The following is a 20,628-nucleotide window of genomic DNA, read 5'->3' as shown; positions in this document are numbered from 1 at the left end:
ATGGGTAATTCTCAGCTAACTCTGCTGGCCCGCGTTCGAATCTCCGACCGGCCAATGAAGAATTGTAGGAATTTATTTCTGGTGGTAGAAATTCATTTTCGCTATAACACAATAATTATCACTAAACTAAACAATTATACAATGTTTAGCTCAGTGGTCTGGAACTAAGGTGTTTAAAATCGATAAACAATTGTACAAATTTTAGGAACACTCGATAACCAAAATGGACCTTTAGGCTACATGACACCACTGAATATGATGAAGGTGGTCTACCGTAACTGTAGTACTAATTGTTATTTAATAGCATATTGCAACAGCAATTCTCAAATGCAGTGCAACCTGAATCCCTCGCTCTGGCGTTGCAATTGTAAGGGATCTCCTGTTTCCTCTGTATTGAGATTCCTGGGTGTCACTGGTGGCTGGTGTCTTGGTAAGTTCCCAGCATTTGATTAAATCCCTTGCTACTGTTCCCGGGGTATATTGGTCGTTTGTGATTAAACTGACTCTCTCTCTCTCTCTCTCTCTCTCTCTCTCTCTCTCTCTCTCTCTCTCTCTCTCTCTCTCTACACGCATATACACAGACAAGGAACCTTAGGAAGCATTGCTGGATTCTCTCTCTCTCTCTCTCTCTCTCTCTCTCTCTCTCTCTCATACACACACAAGGAACCTTAGAAAGCATTGCTGGATTCTCTCTCTCTCTCTCTCTCTCTCTCTCTCTCTCTCTCTCTCTCTCTCTCTCTCTCTCTCTCTCTCTCATATACACAGACAAGGAAGCTTAGAAAGCATTGCTGGATTCTCTCTCTCTCTCTCTCTCTCTCTCTCTCTCTCTCTCTCTCTCTCTCTCTCTCTCTTCACATATACACAGACAAGGAACCTTAGGAAGCATTGCTGTATCTCTCTCTCTCTCTCTCTCTCTCTCTCTCTCTCTCTCTCTCTCTCTCTCTCTCTCTCTCTCTCAGACACAGACAAGGAAGCTTAGAAAGCATTGTTGGAATTCTGCTGGGTTGTGTCTCTCAGCTTTATTGTTATGTCGTTTTTGGAATAATATTTGAGAGGGTCCGATTACAACAAGGGGCTAAATTAGAGCAAATGCTACACGGTTATTCTAGACCCCGATCTCGCTTGGTGCGCGCGTGCGTGCATTTACACACACACACACACACACACACAAAACACCTCCTTTATCCTTACTGTTGTGGTATGCGTCCTAGGAAACGAATTGACAATGTGTGCAGTTATTTATTTCTGCAATGCTTCATTTATATTCTGAAGTCATCTCTTTCTCTTATGGGCATCTGGTTCTGTTCTATCCCACCCGAGCTAAAGTTAAGGAATTGTGAAAAATGTGTGCAAGTTATGACTGGTGGGTGTATTAAATAATCAGCATTTGTGCTAATTTACGAGACGTTCTGTTTGTTTTCTCGTCTTCAAGGTATTTGTGAATGAATTGGAAATTTTTAACCTCTCGCTCTTTGTATCCCTCTCTGAAGCTGATTTTTTGAATGAATTCCTTATTTTCTGCATTTTATTTTTATTGCATCATTGTTTTTTTCGGTGTAAATAATATCGTGGTGTCATCGATGTGGTTTTGTTGACACTGTTGTCTCTGTCACTCTAATATTTATTTATTTATAGTAGCCCTTTTAGTTTTCTGAAAAGAAAACTATTGTTGCGGGGTGTCTGTCCGTCCGCACGTTTTTTCTGTCCGCCCTCAGATCTTAAAAACTACTAAGACTAGAGGGCTGCAAATTGGTGTGTTGATCATCAAATCATCAGACATACCAAATTGCAGCCCTCTAGCCTCAGTAGTTTTTATTTTGCGTAAAGTTAAAGTTAGCCGTAATCGTACGTCTGGCAACGATATAGGACAGGGCACCACCGTGCCGTGGTTAGTTTCATGGGCCGCGGCTCATACAACATTATACCGAGACCACGTAAAGATAGATCTATTTTCGGTAGCCTTGATTATAGGCTACGCTGTACAGACAACTCGATGGCATCGAAGAAAGCTCGACGCATATTTTACTTGTTATTTTATTTTACTTGTTATTAGTTGGTAACAATTTTTGTTGAGTACAGATAGCTTTAAAGACAGAGATGGTTTGGCCTGCCTTGTACCAGAGTCTGAATCTTTTTTTTTTTTTTTTTTTTTTTTTTTTTTTTTTGTGGTGTGTCTTATTCGGTGTCATTTGTGGCACCTTCAGCCTCTTATGTTCTTGGAAGAGGCTGCCCCGAAGGAGCCTTATTATGGCCTTGTTACTCCTTGATGGGTGCCTTCCGTTGAACTCTCCTCCCCTCTAATTGCCCCATTATCCTTTCTAATGGGGCTTTTACCCCCTATTCCACCCTCCTCTCTCCTCCTCCTTCCCCTTCACCACCCCCTCCTTGCACCCCTTTCTCAAGACACGTTGGTACCATTTCTTTCTAATGTCTCAAAATGTCACGTAATGTCTAGGTGGATTTTGAGTCGTGTTTTACAACCTTCCAGCTTCTGTTGGTCGTATCCTTTTCAGTTGTAATGTTTCTACATTAATCAGGTTTTACGAAATATTTTTACTGTGTTGACACTTTTATTTGTCGCATGCTCGTTGTATTTTAATACATTTTTAGCTGTTATTTTTTTATATTTTTTTAATAAGTGAGATCTCTCTCTCTCTCTCTATTTTCCTTTGCCATCTCTTACTCCTTCCTAATGAACACCATATTCTTCGGAAGCTTGAATTTCAAGTCAGTGGTCCCTGTGGGCTTGTTTCCATGTGATTAGGGGTCATCATCTGAATGATAATTAATAATGATCATTTAAAATCATAAATAACACTTTTGTTTTAAAGGCTTGCAGTTACAGTACTGCTGTCTGTATCGGAAATTTCTGCTCTGTTGTATTCCGCAGCTAACATTGTTCGCTCCCTGTAGATGAAAAATAAAAAAAATAGGCATTGGTGAAATCAGCCCTTTGGGTATGGCATTTATTAACCATTATTTTCTAAAATAAAATTCCTCTGTACAGCAGGGGCATTGCTCACTAATTCAGCAACACAGAGATGTAGAACAAATATCAGTATCACTATGCTAAAATCGCAGTGTGGATTTTGTATGGAAAGCATACGTGTGTTTCGAGACAAACAATTTATATCACTTCCGTTGAGAAAAAGAAGAGAAGAAGAGAGAGAGAGAGAGAGAGAGAGAGAGAGAGAGAGAGAGAGAGAGAGAATGTTTATGAAAATTTAAATTCTGTCGTATAGTTTATTGAAAATTTTGTTTGAATGATAGTAGAGGGCATTAAAAAACTCGAGCTAGACGGACCCTAGTATAATAAAAAAAAAAGGCCTTTTCAGGAATGCATTGGGAATCCCGTACATATTACAAGACCAAAGGTGGCAACACACTGCAGGTATATATATGTGCTGCCAGGCCGTGATGTAACGATCCATTTTTTATCTCCCATGCGAGCCAAAAATACTAAAACCTGTGATACAGTGAAGTTGCAGCAGCTTAGGTATGCTGGAAGCGATACTGCCTTTATTTGCAGTGGGCAAAGAAAGCCGTCGCCGTGTTGCGTCTGCTGAAAATAGTGCATCTGTATTTTGCAAACTCGGGTGCCTTTTCGCATGCACATGCACTCTATAGGCATGCATGCGCATTCCTAGACCCTGCCCTACTATCGGCTTTGTGTTTGTGTGTGTGTGTGTGTGTGTTCGTGTTCGTGTGTTTGTCAGCGAGTTGGGTCAGTGAAATACTTTTCTCGTTATGCTGACCCTTCTGTCCAATCAGCGCTGTTGACACGGCCATTTATGCTCAGGTTTATGGGAGAGCGTCATCTTCAAATAGGATTTTATGGTGATGGAGGCAGTCAGGCTCTCTCTCTCTCTCTCTCTCTCTCTCTCTCTCTCTCTCTCTCTCTCTCTCTCTCTCTCTCTCTCTCTATATATATATATATATATATATATATATATATATATATATATATATATATATATATATAATATATATATATTTATTATATATATATACATAGTATGAAGAATGCGGCTCTCTCTCTCTCTCTCTCTCTCTCTCTCTCTCTCTCTCTCTCTCTCTCTCTCTCTCTCTATCTATATATATATATATATATATATATATATATATATATATATATATATATATATATATATATATATATATAATATATATATATTTATTATATATATATACATAGTATGAAGAATGCGCTCTCTCTCTCTCTCTCTCTCTCTCTCTCTCTCTCTCTCTCTCTCTCTCTCTCTCTCTCTCTCTCTCTCTCTCATGCTATATAAGGAATACCAGAATTGACAACAAAACCAATACTGCCGTACTTATTCATAACACTCGCTCTCTCGAAATACCATCAAAACCAGAGACGAACGAGTCTTTTCTCAACACTGTATTGTGTTGTAGGTCTGGACTGAGGCCTGGGCGAGAACTGAATAATTCCACCTTTCATTCATGGCTGCCACTGGACACAGGCGTGGAGTTTATCCTCCGTAGGTAGCTAGAGTGGCATGAACCCCTACTGAATAGTTCAGTTCTCGTTTCATATTCCACGCCACCCACCCAGTTAGGGGACGGTCTACGCCAGGCTTCGACCTTCCCTGTCAGTGCATTATTACCAGTGCCTCGTAATGAGAGAGAGAGAGAGAGAGAGAGAGAGAGAGAGAGAGAGAGAGAGAGAGAGAGAGAGAGAGGAGGGGTGCGAGTGATATTGCCAATGAATGAGCATAATTTATAGAATGCCTTGACCACCACACCCACAAGTGCGGTGCCAATAATTATTAGGAGCTATTCCACGCCCCTGTGCTTTCTCATATTACTCGTGGCTCTCTCCCCCTTGTTATTTCCCTCCTCCTCCTCCTCCTCCTCCTCCTCTCCTCCTCCTCCTGCTCCTCCTCCTCCTCCTCCTCCTCCTCCTCCTCCTCCTCCTCCTCCTCCTCCTCCTCCTCCTCCTCCAGTGTGGCAGCAAAATAGGTTCTTGTGTTACAAAGCAAGGGCAAGTATTGATTGGATATGGTGGCCTAGTTCCAAATTGACTCGCGTTTCTGTAACAGTTGGAATTTTTTGTCGTTGATGAATTGCCAGAGGGTGTTGCTGGGTAGATAGGGGTGGGGGGATTAGAGGAAGTATAGTGGGATGGAGGAGGAGGGCAGTAGTGGCCCGCGGGAAGGGAGAAATTGGGCTAAAAGGGGGAAAGGGTTTCCCCGGGTCTTATTGATGGATTGTTTCGTTTTTGCTTTGTACTTCTTCTTCTGCGCTACATCAGCCAAGATAAACTCAGCCGGTATTTTATCTTTTTATGTAGGGGACAGATACAGCTTCCTTGTGCTGGTTTTCGTCCAGTGGTAGGTCGTGATTTATGAAATCCCCTTGAAAATGGTGTTTTTTTTTTTTTTTTAGTGGTTTCTGTTTATCCCACAATTTCTTTTTTCTTGTCGTTGAGTTTTATGAATATTGTTCTGGGCGTCCGCATACTTTTGGAAGGGATATCCTATAATAAGTTTAAGACTATATGCTTCGTATAGAAATCACATACACTGATACACTAATACGTAAGGATTTTGTTCCCAAAACATACCATACACGCAAGCATTCATACACAAACCAAGCATATGAATGATGAACGGTCTCGATGGATTTGCCTAAAGCCAAACAGAAGAAAAATTTTGACTCGCATCACGTAACCCAAAACATGACGCAATTGCTTTGGCTTTCCGGGCGAGGAGGAGGTGGAGGAGGAGGAGGAGGATGAGGAGGAAGAAGAGGAGAGATATGCCGTGTTGCTTACGATGCCATCACGACATCATCAGCGAACACTATCGGCGCCGAAGGATCGATGCAACGAAATTGCGGGTTGGTGTAGAGTTGGTGTTGGTGTTGCTGGTGTTTGCTGTTGGGGAAGAGTGCTTAATAGGGGTCTGGATGGGGGAATGTGGGAGAGTTGGAGGGTGGTGGGGATGGGGAGAGGAGGGAAGGGGGTGTTGCATCAGCGAAAGTTATGTAGATGGTATGTGTCGCGAGAGATGAGATAGAATGGAATGAGAATAACTGGCTGGGTGTTGGTGACATTCCTCGGGAACTTGTAACAGTGTCTTAGTCTTGTGGGCCGATTCAGGGTAATACTAAAGGTGTGGTTTCTGCCTGTGTGTATATACATATATATATATATATATATATATATATATATATATATATATATATATATATATATATATATATATATATATATTAGGTGTGTGTATAATATATATGTATATATATATATAATATAATATATATATATATATATATACACTGTAATATCCATGCAAGAGAGATGGGTACATGGTCGTCCTTTTGTATATATATTCCTGAGAATCTTGATGCTGTTGGTTTCAATTGTCTTTTATTTTTGCTCGTATATCAGCTATTTGTTAGCTATATTTCCCATAGTTGTTTATTATTCACTTGATCTCTAGTTGTTCATTTCCAACATTTATTCATTTTGCAGTATCCTCTAAAAATTTGCATGTTTTATGCCGGTGATTTGTGTCACGATATTAATAGTCGAACCACTTACTTCCTTTAGACGGGTTCACGTGCGTGCGACCACCAGATGGACTCTCGTGAATATGAGATTAGTAGGTTTTTGCTATTTTCAATTGGCTTTCAATATTTCTAGTGGATACCACGTGGATGTCTCTTGCACTAATGTGGAAACGTGCACTGTTTTGTGCAACATTTAATCTATCTAATAGATAGATATAGGTTGAGGTAACATCTAGCTGGGATGGAATGTAGCTAGTTGTTCTATGACATCACTGGTACAAAGAAGGTGAAATAAGAGCATTTGATGGGTGCATAGCATTAGTGGGCAGTCCAATTTATGTTTTATTGTGAATGCATAAGATTACTGTCTGATTTCACAGTTACAAGGGCCACACATCTGGATACTTGAGAAGGAAATAGCATTAACATCAACCGTTTCGGAATATTATTTCATTATTTCCGTTACGATAAACAAAGTACGGTTTCTTGTCTATTCCAGTTGACTTGCGGGGTGAGGATTCAGAGATCTGGTCACACCCGTACCTTGTATTCATCATACTTGTAGATCTCTCTGCAGAATATTTAGGGATCTGGTCACGCCCGTATATCTTGTAGTTGAGGGTGGAGCTGACGCCAGGATACCCGTAGATTTCGGTACAGAATATTGGTGTATCTCGGACAGAAGAGTTAGGTACCTTTTATAATTCTCCTCCCAGTCAAGTCGAGGGCTGATAGTTTTTTCTTCCAATCGTACGTCTGTATATCTGCTCGTCAGTGCATTTGTCATTCCGGTCAAACTTTATGCAAAGGTAGACAAATCATGCATGTGTATGCCAAGCGGAAGTGTGTATGTCAGTGTATTTCTCACACGTCTTTTCATAACAGGTCCTACATGGTCAAAGGGATTTCAGTCAAATTTGGTACAAAAATAGATTAACCATTCATAAATAGATGCCTAAAAAAAAAACCTTTCCTTCTAACTGTCAGTCTGTTTCCCTGTCAGTTTGTGTGCCAAAACACAACTTGTTTATTTCTAGACTGCACAGACCTGGGGCAAGATGAAATCAGGGCATGGATGACCGAAGACTTATTACCAGAGAAATCATGTCGGAGTTATCAAACATTTTAAAGAACATAAATGTGTCAACATTGCATCATTTGGTTATCGGGCGAAAGGTGGCAGAAGCCTTCTTTTCCCTCGCCTTAGTGCTGTCAGAACCACTTCAGTTTTTTAGTGTTTACTTGTGTACATTTGATTTTGTTCTGCAACCATAAATTGTCTTCACGTAACATAAGTCAGAATGTTCTTAGGGAAGTTTATGTTAGATTTTGTTATGCAATGAAGGAGAGGAGCATAAATAAAAGTTGAGAGAGAGAGAGAGAGAGAGAGAGAGAGAGAGAGAGAGAGAGAGAGAAGAAGTCGCACGTGTGAGTGAGTTGTAGCTGGCTGACTAATGAATCATTAGCAATCCAGAAATGATATTTCAGACAACCCACACCTGCTGTGGGCGTCGCGTTCCACCTCCATTCCCGGCACTAGTAGCACCTGGCGGAAGGATATTCTCTCTCTCTCTCTCTCTCTCTCTCTCTCTCTCTCTCTCTCTCTCTCTCTCTCTCTCTCTCTCATTTTCTTGATATGTGCCAAATTAAGGAAATTAGATTGTTAATCATTTGAGGGGCATCGTAACCTGTGAATTGTATTATGTGCACTGTGCATATAACATTAATTTTCCAAGTCTCTTTCATAACAAATGCTATAAAAAAGAGGTTAATTAAAACTTCAGAACTACACAATTCACGAATAAGATCCTAAATTTGTTCACTACAAGACTCATTTGTCACATTTTTCCTGACATAAAAGAGTAAATAAAACCGATCGTTTGTCACTTGCGCTAAAAGGTACGTGGTCTTGATTCCCCGCGCTGTGAGCAGATATGCAAAGGTTGATCCTAATAAGGGGTTTCCTGTCTCCATATCTTAATGTCAGTATCAAATAATTTCCTTTTTCCTTTATGGGCAAATTCATGCTTTTGTGCTTCTTTTCCTTTGTGGATTAATCAGTGTTGTACTGCAATAATATTTTTCTTCGTTGGAACACCTAATATTTTCTGCATTTGTCGTTCTTGTAATTTTTGCTTCGTGGCTTACTCACTGCCTGTTTCCTTTACAAGGCGTTCATTGTTTTCTTCCTTTATTTCTTTTATGAGACAGTCAGTAATTTTCTCTCATTCCTTCTTGGGCTCTCTCTTTTTCCGCCTTTTTCGTTTACGCGGGAAAGGAGCCAATTTTTTGAATGCCTTCGTTCAAATTTTTGCTTTCTTAGTGTTACGTTTGTTATAACCTTGTTTTTAAATCAGTTATTCCCTACCTTTTTTTTCTTGGAAGGACTTCTTTAAATTAAAATTTTCATAAATAATCTCAATTTTCTTTTTTTTTTTTTTGCTTGTTTTCCTATATAACGCCTTGATTGTCCTTGAATTCCTGTTATACCTCACAATTCTTTGCTACTGTTGTCATGAAGGATTGGTCTTCATCAGACATTTGAATTTTTCGTATTGTTGATACTGGTCTCTATCGACAATTTATGACATTTTCGTACTGTTCAATCCTCCTTTCTTAAATAACAGACAAGAATTGCTGCATTCCAGAAATAATAAGCAACTGAAACCTTACGTCATCGGAGCGACCCATAAGGCCATAGAGTTCAAGGAAGGCAGACTAAGCGTCGTCTTCTCTGCTTGGCCTCAGTAAAGTCGTATGCCCACCAGATAAGGATGTGAATCCTTGGTCCTATTCATTCGTTGTGAATAGACGGACGGAGGTGGTTTTAACCAGTCTTTGGATTGGGCCTACATACCCACAAACAACATTCTTAAGAGTTTATTTTAGACTGGAGTCACACAGGGGGATGTTCTGTTGCGACAGCTTTCTGAATTCTTGTACTCTTCAGGGATAATTTAGTCTGCGACTAAATTTGTGACTGATGATGAGAAGGATAAAGCTTATATTTATGCCCTCCTTTGGGAAGACTTGAAATTGTCCATTAAACTTGAATATGATAATTTATGCTCAAAATATGTCCCCCAAAATTAGACAGTCGGTGATCGTATGGGGCGAAACGAGAAGATTCATAACCTTAATAAGAACTTTTTATAGAAAAACGAGAGGAATTTTTTTGAAAGAGCGATTTCATTAAACTCTCTCTCTCTCTCTCTCTCTCTCTCTCTCTCTCTCTCTCTCTCTCTCTCTCTCTCTCTCTCTCTCTCTCGCATGAGAATTCAGCAGTTCAGCAATTCGTTGGACCGATGAAGATTATATTTGTATTTCATTTCGCAAAAAGATGTGACAGACTCCTATATTTTACTGTGGGAAAGAGATAAGTCTTATGATAAATGGGGTCTTGTTACGAGAACATTTCATAATTTCCCGAATATGTCAAGTCTTTTTCTAGGTGTTTAAGTTGTGTAAATGAACTGTATTATATTTCTCCTAGGGGAACAGTTTTCTAAAATTATGGTGAATGCATTTTGTTAGAATGTCAACTTTATTTGTCCAAAGGAAATATATTTCGTCTAGAATATATTACCAGTTGTAATTTAGCGTTAAAGGTAGCGCTAAGCGTATGCGCTTAGAGCACTTATATAATCTTTGGACACTTTACACATCTTTGAACACTTAACATGTCTTCGAACACTATTACATCTTAGAACACTTGAATATCTGGAGCACCTACATATATCTTTGAACACTGACATATCTTGGAACACACAAGTATCTTTGTACACTTACACATTTCGGAACACTTAAATATCTAGAACACTTGCACGTCTTTGAACACTTACATATCTTCGACCCGCACCATGTTTTCATCCTCTTAAGGACGCCACTTTGCCTTCATTGTACTGTGACTTTTATATCTTTTGTTATGGCATTTATTTAACTTATGAATAGAGTCTTACACTTTCATTTTCGAGAAGAGATGTATTTGAAATGATGTGTTTATATTATGTTATAAATGAATTGTGGTCATTGTTATTTTGGGGGGGATGTGCTGAGTTTTTTTTTTTAAGTTAAATTTGGTTATTTTTTTTCATTTGACAGGAGGTGCTTTTCTTAATTTGAGAAAAGAATGTTGTAATTTTTTGGGATTTGATCCAAGGTTTTTTGTTATTCATTTTGTATTTTTTCTTTGATACTTGACAAAAGGTTTATTTTTATTATTGAAGTGAATTTGGTCATTGGTTTTGATTGGTATATAACTAAGTTTACAGTTACTTTTTTTTTAACATCCAGTTATTTCTTCTTTGATTTGATGCTAATATAACTACCCTCTTCCATTGTTGAACAGTTTTTTGTGCATATTTTCTCTCGTATGCAACTTCTGTTGAAATCAATGGCATTGTTCGCGGATACTGTGTTCTTATCAAGACTTTGAATCAGTCTATTATTCTTCTTATTCTCTTCTGTCAAGCTTGCCAGAAGAGAAACAGAAGAAGTACAGACTGATCCAGTCTTGATAAGAAGATATCTGCGAACAGTGCCATTGACTTCAGTAGAAATTGCATAATTTTATTTATGATTTTCTGTAAATTGTTAGCTGTATTTAGAGTGCTTAAGGACACAGATATATATATATATTTTCTCTCTCTCTCTCTCTCTCTCTCTCTCTCTCTCTCTCTCTCTCTCTCTCTCTCTCTCTCGATATTAAGACCGATTCTCCTCCGTCCAGCTGATGACCCGCCCTCTCTTCCTCTCCCCCGCAGGTATCGCAAACTTCACCGCCGGGGGACACAGGCCGTGGACGGGGGTGAACCAGGGGTGCTGGGGGTGAGCATCCTAAAACCCCTGGTGGGTTCCCCTATGGATCCCAACCTCATGACGAACCTCGAGACATTTTTCACTCTCAATTATCCTAAGGTAAGAAGAGAGAACAAGAAGAAGATGATTTGAGTAGGTTTTTCTCAATAGAATAAGTGTGACGGTGAGTGTGTGTTTTCTTATATAGGCTATATGACTTTGGGTATATATATATATATATATATATATATATATATATATATATATATATATATATATATATATATATATATATATATGTATATATATATATATATATATATATATATATATATATATATATATATATCTTTATATACATATATATCTATATATATCTTTATACATATATCTATATATACAGTATGTATATATATTTATATATATATATAGAAGCTGTAAGCCTTCTTGGTTTTAGTGACGTAATTTCTATAGCGTTTGTTATTTCGATCTTATTGTGAAGGAGTGAGTTACGGATAATAAATGTCAGTCAAGAAACTACTTAATATGTTAATATGTTGCCATTTTTGAAGTTTATATATTCATTTGGCATATCGTATCAAGGAAAGAAATATATTTTTTTTCTAGTTAGTTGCAGTGCTGCAAATGTTTGTACTATTAACTCTCTTATGCATCGTAGGGCAATAGAATATTTCCCAAGTTAGCCTTGGGATGGAAAATTAAATTACCTTTTGTGATATAAGATAGGCTCACGTACTTCAGCTGCTGTTTTCTCGTGCAAAGCTAAATTTATACGGACAAGATTGTAATAATGTAATTGTTCAACTACTGCGTCAGCCTTTTGTTTGTTATTGATCCTGTTTGCCATGGTTTGTCATTCATTGTATCTTTCATATATATAAATTATATATGTATATATGTATATATATATATATATATATATATATATATATATATATATATATATATATATATATATATATATATATATATATATATGCTTGCTTGCATGCTTGCACCAGTTAAGCATCCAGTCTTCAAGGTCGAGATCTTGAAGGAAAAAAAAAATAGCTCTGCTGTTGTATTTGTTCATTCTCAAATCGACACCATAGTCGTCATCAGGGTTACACTATTATTCACAATGGCTACGTTCTAATACATAGGAGAGCACAGCCAAAAAAATCGATAGAGAATTTAGTACAAATTTCTCAGTTCAGAAAATGATAAGCAAGTTTCACAATTCAATAAATGATTAAAAAAATTTTTCACGATTCAATAAATGATTACCAACTAAAGAGGGCTGGATACTTCTCCATGAATTCCCTGGTTTCAGAGAGAGCACCAGAAGTCTCCATTGTGGGCCCTGCTTGCACGGGGTGTCTGGAAACTTTTGGGGGATTACATAAAACGAACGTCATTGAGAAAGAGAGAGAGAGAGAGGTCTTGTTTAAAGGGTCTCTGGATTATCGTGAGAGCATTCTCGTGTGAGGCAATTTTCAAGGTCGTAGGATCTTTGTCGTCAGAATTCATCTGAAAGATTATCATGAGATTTGGTGGATTTGTAATGGTCTCACAATCGTCTTTATTCATCTTCAAGTTAACATGATGCTGATCTTTTGATTATCTCGAGGTCACCGTAATTTATCTAAAGATTATCGGGAGGTTAATCTTATCATTACTTCGGTCATCATAATTCATTTTCCGATTATCATAAGATTTGGTCTCACAACAATTATCTTTGTCTTATCCAAGCCTTTGTTCATCGTAAAATTATTTTCGTATACGATGATCTTCAGAGTATCTGGGAAAAATTATCCAGTGGTCTCTCGCTCTTCAAATTATATCGTGATTTACGAAGAATCCTCCCTTGTATTGGGATCTTCAGATAATATCAGTGTCGAATTATTTTCCAAACGTTCAAGAACTTCCAGAATGTAATAAATGCCTGAAACAAACCTTTATATAAAAATCTTTCGATTTATGAAACGGTGTAATCATCCTTCGATTGATCTCCACGTAATCATCAGATTATTTCAATTGAACCCCGTTTCATTCTGAAAATGAATCCTGGTCATCTTGACCTTGATCTCGTCCAAGATGATTTTGAAGTCTCCCTGGTTTCAGTTACATCTAAAACGATTGTGCGTTCACCAAGAATTGTACAGGGCCAGTGAATATGAATATATGGGTAACATATATACTTACATTATATATATATATATATATATATATATATATATATATATATATATATATATATATGTGTGTGTGTGTGTGTGTGTGTGTGTGTGTGTGTGTGTGTGTAAGTAAAGTGTGGATATTGAATACAAATGAAAAAAGGGAGGCTGAAGTTGTTGGGATGAACTGTTTGCTTATTATATGTGGTTTAAGAAGAAATTAAAGGAAGGTATATAAAAAAGAATTTAAAGGAAGATACTTAAAAAAGAATTTAAAGGAAGATACTTAAAAGCTTAAAGGGGTCGTGTAGGTGAAAGGATTGATCCGCGTCTTTTTAGATGGTCTGGTTATGTAGAATGGATGGGAGATCATAGGTTGAAAGTGAGGAGGAGAGGAAGACCTACATGTAGGTAAAGTTAGATAAATGGGGTGTAAGATGCATTGAAAAGCTAAGGCCTTAAAATACAGGATGTACAGTATATGTTTGCGTATAAGTTAGATTTATAAAATGGTTTATGTTTGTGTGTGTGTATATATATATATATATATATATATATATATATATATATATATATATATATATATATATATATATATATATATATATATATATATATATATATATATATATATATATATATATATATATACTATATATATATAATCTGCTTTGGGAGTTCATCCACCACGCAGCAGTTAAAGTATGAATTTGACAATGGCTAATTCTTTAACCAGTAGCTACTTGTATTTAGGAAAACGTTTTTAATTTTAAAAAATATACAAACATTCATATATAATACAGTACAAGCGCAACAGACATGCAGGAATTTCCCTCGGTACAATTTAGTGGGACGGTATTGACAAGTTTCCAAATGGCCCCCAACACCCATTTCACACATCACTGATAATATGCCAATATTTTCTCTGGATGCTTCCCGTCGCCATTGTGCCGACCAGCGGGTTTCTGTGAGATCTGTGAGACACCGAGTGATCGCTTTCAAATAAGGGGAATTGCTTGCTTGCTTGCTTGCTTGCTTCCGAGAGAGAGAGAGAGAGAGTGAGTTTCTATGCTGTTTAAAAAAATTTGAGAGAGAGAGAGAAGAGTCTATGCTTAAAAAAACGAGAGAGAGAAGAGTCTATGCTTTTAAAAAAATTGAAGGGAAAGAGAGAGAGAGCGAGAGAGAGAGAGAGAAATTTCTATACTTTTTCAAAAAAAAATTGAAGAGAAAGTTTTTACACTTTTTCAAAAAATTAAGAGAGAGGGGTTTCTATACATTTTCAGAAAAAATGAAGAGAAAGAGAGAGAGTATACTTTTCAAAAAATGGAGAGAGAGAGAGAGAGAGAATATGCTATGGTATCAACGGATTGCGCAGAATGTGAGTCTGCGACCTTGATTTGATGTCTATGCGTTCAGCTCTGATAAGGTATATTATTTAGGATTCCTTATGGAGAACGAGCAACTGACCTTGAGTGCTTAAGGAACCAGGTAACGACTTCGACGTAGCGTAGCATGATACATATTCTCCTCTCTCTCTGTCTCTCTCCCCCTCTCCATTTTTTGAAAAAGTATAGAAATTCTCTCTCTCTTCAATTTATTTTTGAAAAAGTATAGAAATTCTCTCTCTCTCTCTCTCTCTCTCTCCAATTATTTTTGAAAAAGTATAGAAATTCTCTCCTCTCCAATTATTTTTGAAAAAGTTTAGAAATTCTCTCTCTCTCTCTCTCTCTCTCTCTCTCTCTCTCTCTCTCTCTCTCTCTCTCTCTCTCTCTCTCTCTCTCTCAATTATTTTTGAAAAGTAAAGAAATTCTCTCTCCAGTTTATTTTTGAAAAGGTATAGAAATTCTCTCTCTCTCTCTCTCTCTCTCTCTCTCTCTCTCTCTCTCTCTCTCTCTCTCTCTCTCTCTCTCTCTCTCTCTCTCTTCAATTTATTATTGAAAAAAGTATAGAAGTTCTCTCTGTCTCTCCAATTATTTTTGAAAAAGTATAGAAATTTCTCTCTCTCTCTCTCTCTCTCTCTCTCTCTCTCCAATTATGTTTGAAAAAGTATAGAAATTCTCTCTACAATTTATTTTTGAAAAGTATAGAAATTTTCTCTCTCTCTCTCTCTCTCTCTCTCTCTCTCTCTCTCTCTCTCTCTCTCTCTCTCTCTCTCTCTCTCTCTTAATTTTTTTAAGTCTTAGAAACACTGGTCGCCTCAGAGTGTCTTCCTTCCTGTAAATGGGGTAGGTATTATCACTAGAGCTTGTGGTCTGGATAGAACTGAGAAAGGGTCCAGTGTCAGGCTACACGAGGGAGTGAGTCAGTCTGCTGTTAGACCATACTCTGAATGGACCTTTTCTGTTGCTAACCTTTGTAGAAAATCAAATCACGTGTTCTTAATCGTCTAAGCATGTCACCTAAGAACCTTGAACTTGACAAAGAAGAAATTTAGAACCTTGTATACGAGTAAGAAGGAATTTATAACCTTGAACTTGAGTGAGGAGGAAATTAGAACCTTGAAGTCGACTGAGAAGTAATTTAGAACCTTGTACTCTAGTAAGAAGGAATTTAGAACTTTGCACTCGAGTAAGGAGGAATTTAGAACCTTGAAGTCAACCAAGAAGGAATTGAGAACCTTGAAGTCAACCAAGAAGGAATTGAGAACCTTGAACTCGAATGAGAAGGAATTGAGAACCTTGAACCTGACTAAGAAGGAATTGAGAACCTTGAACTCGACTAAGAAGGAATAGAACCTTGAACTCGAGTAAGAAGGAATTTAGAACCTCGAACTCAAGAAGGAATTGAGAACCGTGAACTCTCGTAAGAAGGAATTGAGAACCTAGAACTCGAATGAGAAGGGATTGAGAACCTTGAACCCGACTAAGAAGGAATTGAGAACTTTGAACTCGACTAAGAAGGAATGTAGAACCTTGAACTCTCCCAAGAAGGAATTGAGAACCGTGAACTCTCGTAAGAAGGAATTGAGAACCTTGAACTCTCTTAAGAAGGAATTGAGAACCTTGAACTCTCTTAAGAAGGAATTGAGAACCTTGAACTCAGGTAAGAAGGGGTGCAGAACCTTGAACTCGAGTGAGAATGAATATAACCAGTTGGCCGACAGTGAGACAGGTGAAACGCCTATCCCAGTGGCAAGGGAGGGAGATGTAACCACGTATAGGCAGTACAGATCCACTCAAGGCTCAATTGTTATGGAGATCCTTGACACTGGTTGAAAGTGTTGCCGTATTTTCATAGATCTGAAACTTATACATACATTTCGTGGTATCAGACGCTTGTTGTTTAAATTGGAAACTGTCATTAGAACGAAACGGCAATTTAAACCCCTTATTTGTGAAGCGTATTTCAAGATAACGACATGAATACCTATGAAAGGATTCGTTGTGACTTGTGAGTTAAACCAGAGGTTTTACTGTTGGAAAAGGAAGTCGTATGTTTATTTTAAGAGAGGAGGCTCTTATTTTTAGGAAGCAAATAGTTTCATGGTTAGAAGAGGGACGGATTTGGTCCTAAAAACGAAACTTGATTGTGGAACACCAAACGGTTTCTGATTTTGAAAACTAACTGAAAAATAAAATAAGTGATCCTTTTTATATCCCGTATAAATTCAATATTCGTACTGATATTTTTTTATTGAAAACTCATGAAGTTTGAACTGCTGCTGGTGATATACCCCTCAGGTATGACTTAATTCAATCGATATTATGGCATGCAAAAATATGTTATTGACTTGAGGTCAATTTTTCCTTGTTTTTATTCATTCAGTTATTTTCTTGAATCCATAACTTCATACAAAAGAAATATCAGTTGTGGATACAGTAGTTTGATTTGTACAGAAACCACGCAGTAGCAAGGTTTTTCTTCAGACAGTAAAACCGGTTCCTGTTAATTTCTCATTTTGTAGGTTACATCAGTTTTTAATTTTGTAGAAAACTGCGTATTAAAGAATCGTGGAGTTCGTCGACGTCAGTGGTAGAATATACAACTACACTTTATTTTGATAACACAAAAAAAATATAGTTGGTTATGAGTTATGAAATATACACAGGCTTCATTTTACTCTTTTATGCAGTGGAATTTTACGTTTCATAACGAATCCCTTTCCTCTAAAGCACCATTACTGAAATACTGCGGTAATGAGACCAACTGTTCTAGCTGTGGCAAGTAACTCCGACTGATTTCCCTTTCTGGCCCACGCCCAAAAGGGTATAGTATAGAAGGAGGGTATAGTATAGAAGGTGAGTCTGATCAAGACTGGTCTTTGTAAGACATTGAATGGTTGTGCAAGATGGCCCGTCCGCAGAACCTCGCCCAAACCGGTTTAGAAGCTGTTACCGGCTGCAGGGGAAATGTATCCAGATGCTTAGGAGAGACTCTCGCTTGTTGCTTCCGCTTCCCGTTTGGTTCGTATGGCAAGTTCGCCGTAAATTTTGCCACTTTCGAAGTAACATTTCCATGGCAGTCTCATTAAAAATATAGACCCAAAGGTTTATGTTTAGCTAGGTCAGTGCAGTTGGGTCATCATTATTGACGCCTCTGCTTTTGGAACTTTCAAATGATTGTGAAACCTCCATTTCCTGTGTCGAAAGTAAGGCCTAGGGGTTGTTTTAATCATGCATATGCCACGTAGCGTAGGACTTTTAACGAGACAAGTATATAAATGTTGTTCTAGAATGGAATGTAGCCCCAAAGAAAGATTGAAAAAGATGGATAGGATTCCTATAATAATCGTTGGTAGAATAGCTTATACCAGCTCCGTTTGCTAGCTGAGCTAGGGATGGGCTCAAGACTTCGGTAGAGGATAAAGAAACCTTTTTTTTTTTATTAGATGTATATGCAGGATTACTAAAGGACCTGAAGGGAACATTACTTCATGTGGAAATAAAGATTTCTTTTGAAGTTTAAAAAAAGTTAAATACTTGAATAAAAAGTATAGCAAATAACACATACCGTCGTTGATGGCCATTGCTCTCCTTATTAAGAAATAAACCAGCTCGCTCTCTCTCTCTCTCTCTCTCTCTAAGAAAGGGTCTCTCTCTCTGATGTATGGATAGTCCCCTGATGTATGGATACCCCTATGGATTCATCGCGAGAGAGAGAGAGAGAGAGTCAGTGTTATAAGGTCAGTGGATAAATGAAAGGTTCACTTCCTTGCTATATGGATACCCCTATGGATTCAGCGAGAGAGAGAGCGCTAGTGTTATAAGGGCAGTGAATAATTTCCAGTCTTTCTCTGTATTTTAAGGTTAGTCCTTTTTTTTTCCCTCTCCGTTCTCCGTGTAATAAATTAGCAAGTTATGGGGCCGCTTGGCCCCGGTTCCATTCTCCGTGAAAAGCCTTCTCTCATAAGACTTAATCTTCCATTTTTATCTAAAGGCTTTTCTCTAGACCCCATTTTGAAATTTATAAACTGAATATAGCCCACGCTGTTTTAATTGGATTTTAGCTAAGTTAATTCTAAATGGTTTTATCATAGGTTTGGCTAAAACACTAAATCCACCTTTTTGCTTAAATGGAGGATATTTGAGTTGAAGAGAACCCCATTTCGAAATTTATAAATTTAATATACCCCCGCTATTTTAATTAGATTTGAACTAAGTTAATTCAAAATCATTTCATCTCAGGTTTAACTAAAACACTAAATCTACCTTTTTGCTTAAATGGAAATTGTTTGAGTTGAAGGGAACCCCATTTTGAAATTTATGAACGGAACATAACCCCTACCTATTTTAATTAGATTTGAACTAAGTTCATTCCAAATCATTTTATCATAGGTTTGAGTAAAACATTGAAACCACCTTTTTTACTAATAAGAAAGAGATTGGAATAGAAGCCATTTCTACTCCTATTTTACAAGTTGGCCTCGGGAAGACCTCGGAAAACGCTCTTTTCCCGCGGCGAGGAAAGAAATAAAATCTCAAAATACAGAAATAAAGTCTGAACGACTATTAATCTATGTTCGGGACCTTCCCTCGTTTTCTGGAATTAAATTTACAAAGGAAGAAAACCTCCTCTGACCTTTTAGGGGGAAACGTTTTATACCGGGCCCCCTAGGAGTCCGTAATGTTGCCGGAGTGTATGTTTTGCTCTCTCTCTCTCTCTCTCTCTCTCTCTCTCTCTCTCTCTCTCTCTCTCTCTCTCTCTCTCTCTCTCCATATTTATGTATGCGTGAAAGTGTTCTTGCTTTGTGTCTGGTTTGTATTTGAGACTATTTTCATATTGGGTTGTTGTAATCTTGTGGCTTATGGTTAGGGTTGTGATAAGGTTGTGTTCATCGTATGCTTGTGAGGGTTGCAAAAAGGTTGTGTTCATCGTATGCTTGTGAGGGTTGTAAAAAGTTTGTGTTCATCGCATGCTTGTGAGGATTGCAAAACGATTGTCTCCATCGCATGCTTATGAGGGTTGTAAAAAGGTTGTGTTCATCGTATGCTTGTGAGGGTTGTAAGAAGGTTCCCAATCGTATGCTTGTGAGGGTTGTAATAAGGTTGTATTCAACGTGTGCCTGTGAGGGTTGTGATAAGTTTGTTTTCAGCCTATGCTTAAAATACATTTAATTACCGCATTTAACGTAATTTTTAATTTACGAGTTTCATGTCGTTGCTGGAAAACAGAATTCAGAAAGTATTGAGAGAGAGAGAGAGAGAGAGAGAGAGAGAGAGAGAGAGAGAGAGAGAGAGAGAGAGAAAGGGGGTTGTTTAGTTACGACCATCGTAGCACTCGCATGTTTCGGGGAATCTAAAAGAAAAAAAAAGTCTTGGCGAAGAGAGAGGTCATCAGTTGAATCAAAACAAACAACGTAAGGTTAAAAGGAAAGAGAAAAACTGTGAGATTAACGATGTATGTGTTAAGAGAGAAAACGCGAGAAAGAAATCTGGATGGGTTTATATTGGACCACTCGTTCGCGCTGATGTGTTTTGGGGGAATCTTGGGACGTCGTGATTGTACGGGAGGCCACCAACTGACAGCAAATAAATATCCTTGAGGTAAAAGTGAAAATAAAAGTTGTGAAATTGAAGGTGTATGTGTTGTTAGAGAGAGAGAGAGAGAGAGAGAGAGAGAGAGAGAGAGAGAGAGAGAGAGAGAGAGAGAGAGAATTTCCGTGTCGAGAAAAATCTGCATA

At 37.8% G+C, this 20,628-nt stretch overlaps 1 protein-coding gene across 2 annotated transcripts in view; it reads left to right on the top strand.

Moving 5' to 3' along the window:
- GlcT (ceramide glucosyltransferase) overlaps positions 1-20,628 on the top strand; it is a 154,812-nt gene that overhangs the window by 115,789 nt on the left and 18,395 nt on the right. For both annotated transcript variants that reach the window (XM_067129198.1, XM_067129199.1), the window contains exon 3: positions 11,298-11,451. In XM_067129198.1, coding sequence (XP_066985299.1) covers positions 11,298-11,451 — 154 coding nt within the window. The remainder of the gene's footprint in view (positions 1-11,297; positions 11,452-20,628) is intronic.

The sequence above is a fragment of the Macrobrachium rosenbergii genome, chromosome 27, assembly GCF_040412425.1.
Source record: "Macrobrachium rosenbergii isolate ZJJX-2024 chromosome 27, ASM4041242v1, whole genome shotgun sequence".
Taxonomy (NCBI): Eukaryota; Metazoa; Arthropoda; class Malacostraca; order Decapoda; family Palaemonidae; genus Macrobrachium; species Macrobrachium rosenbergii.
Note: the sequence above shows the minus strand (reverse complement) of the source record. Positions and strands in the feature narration are given on the sequence as shown.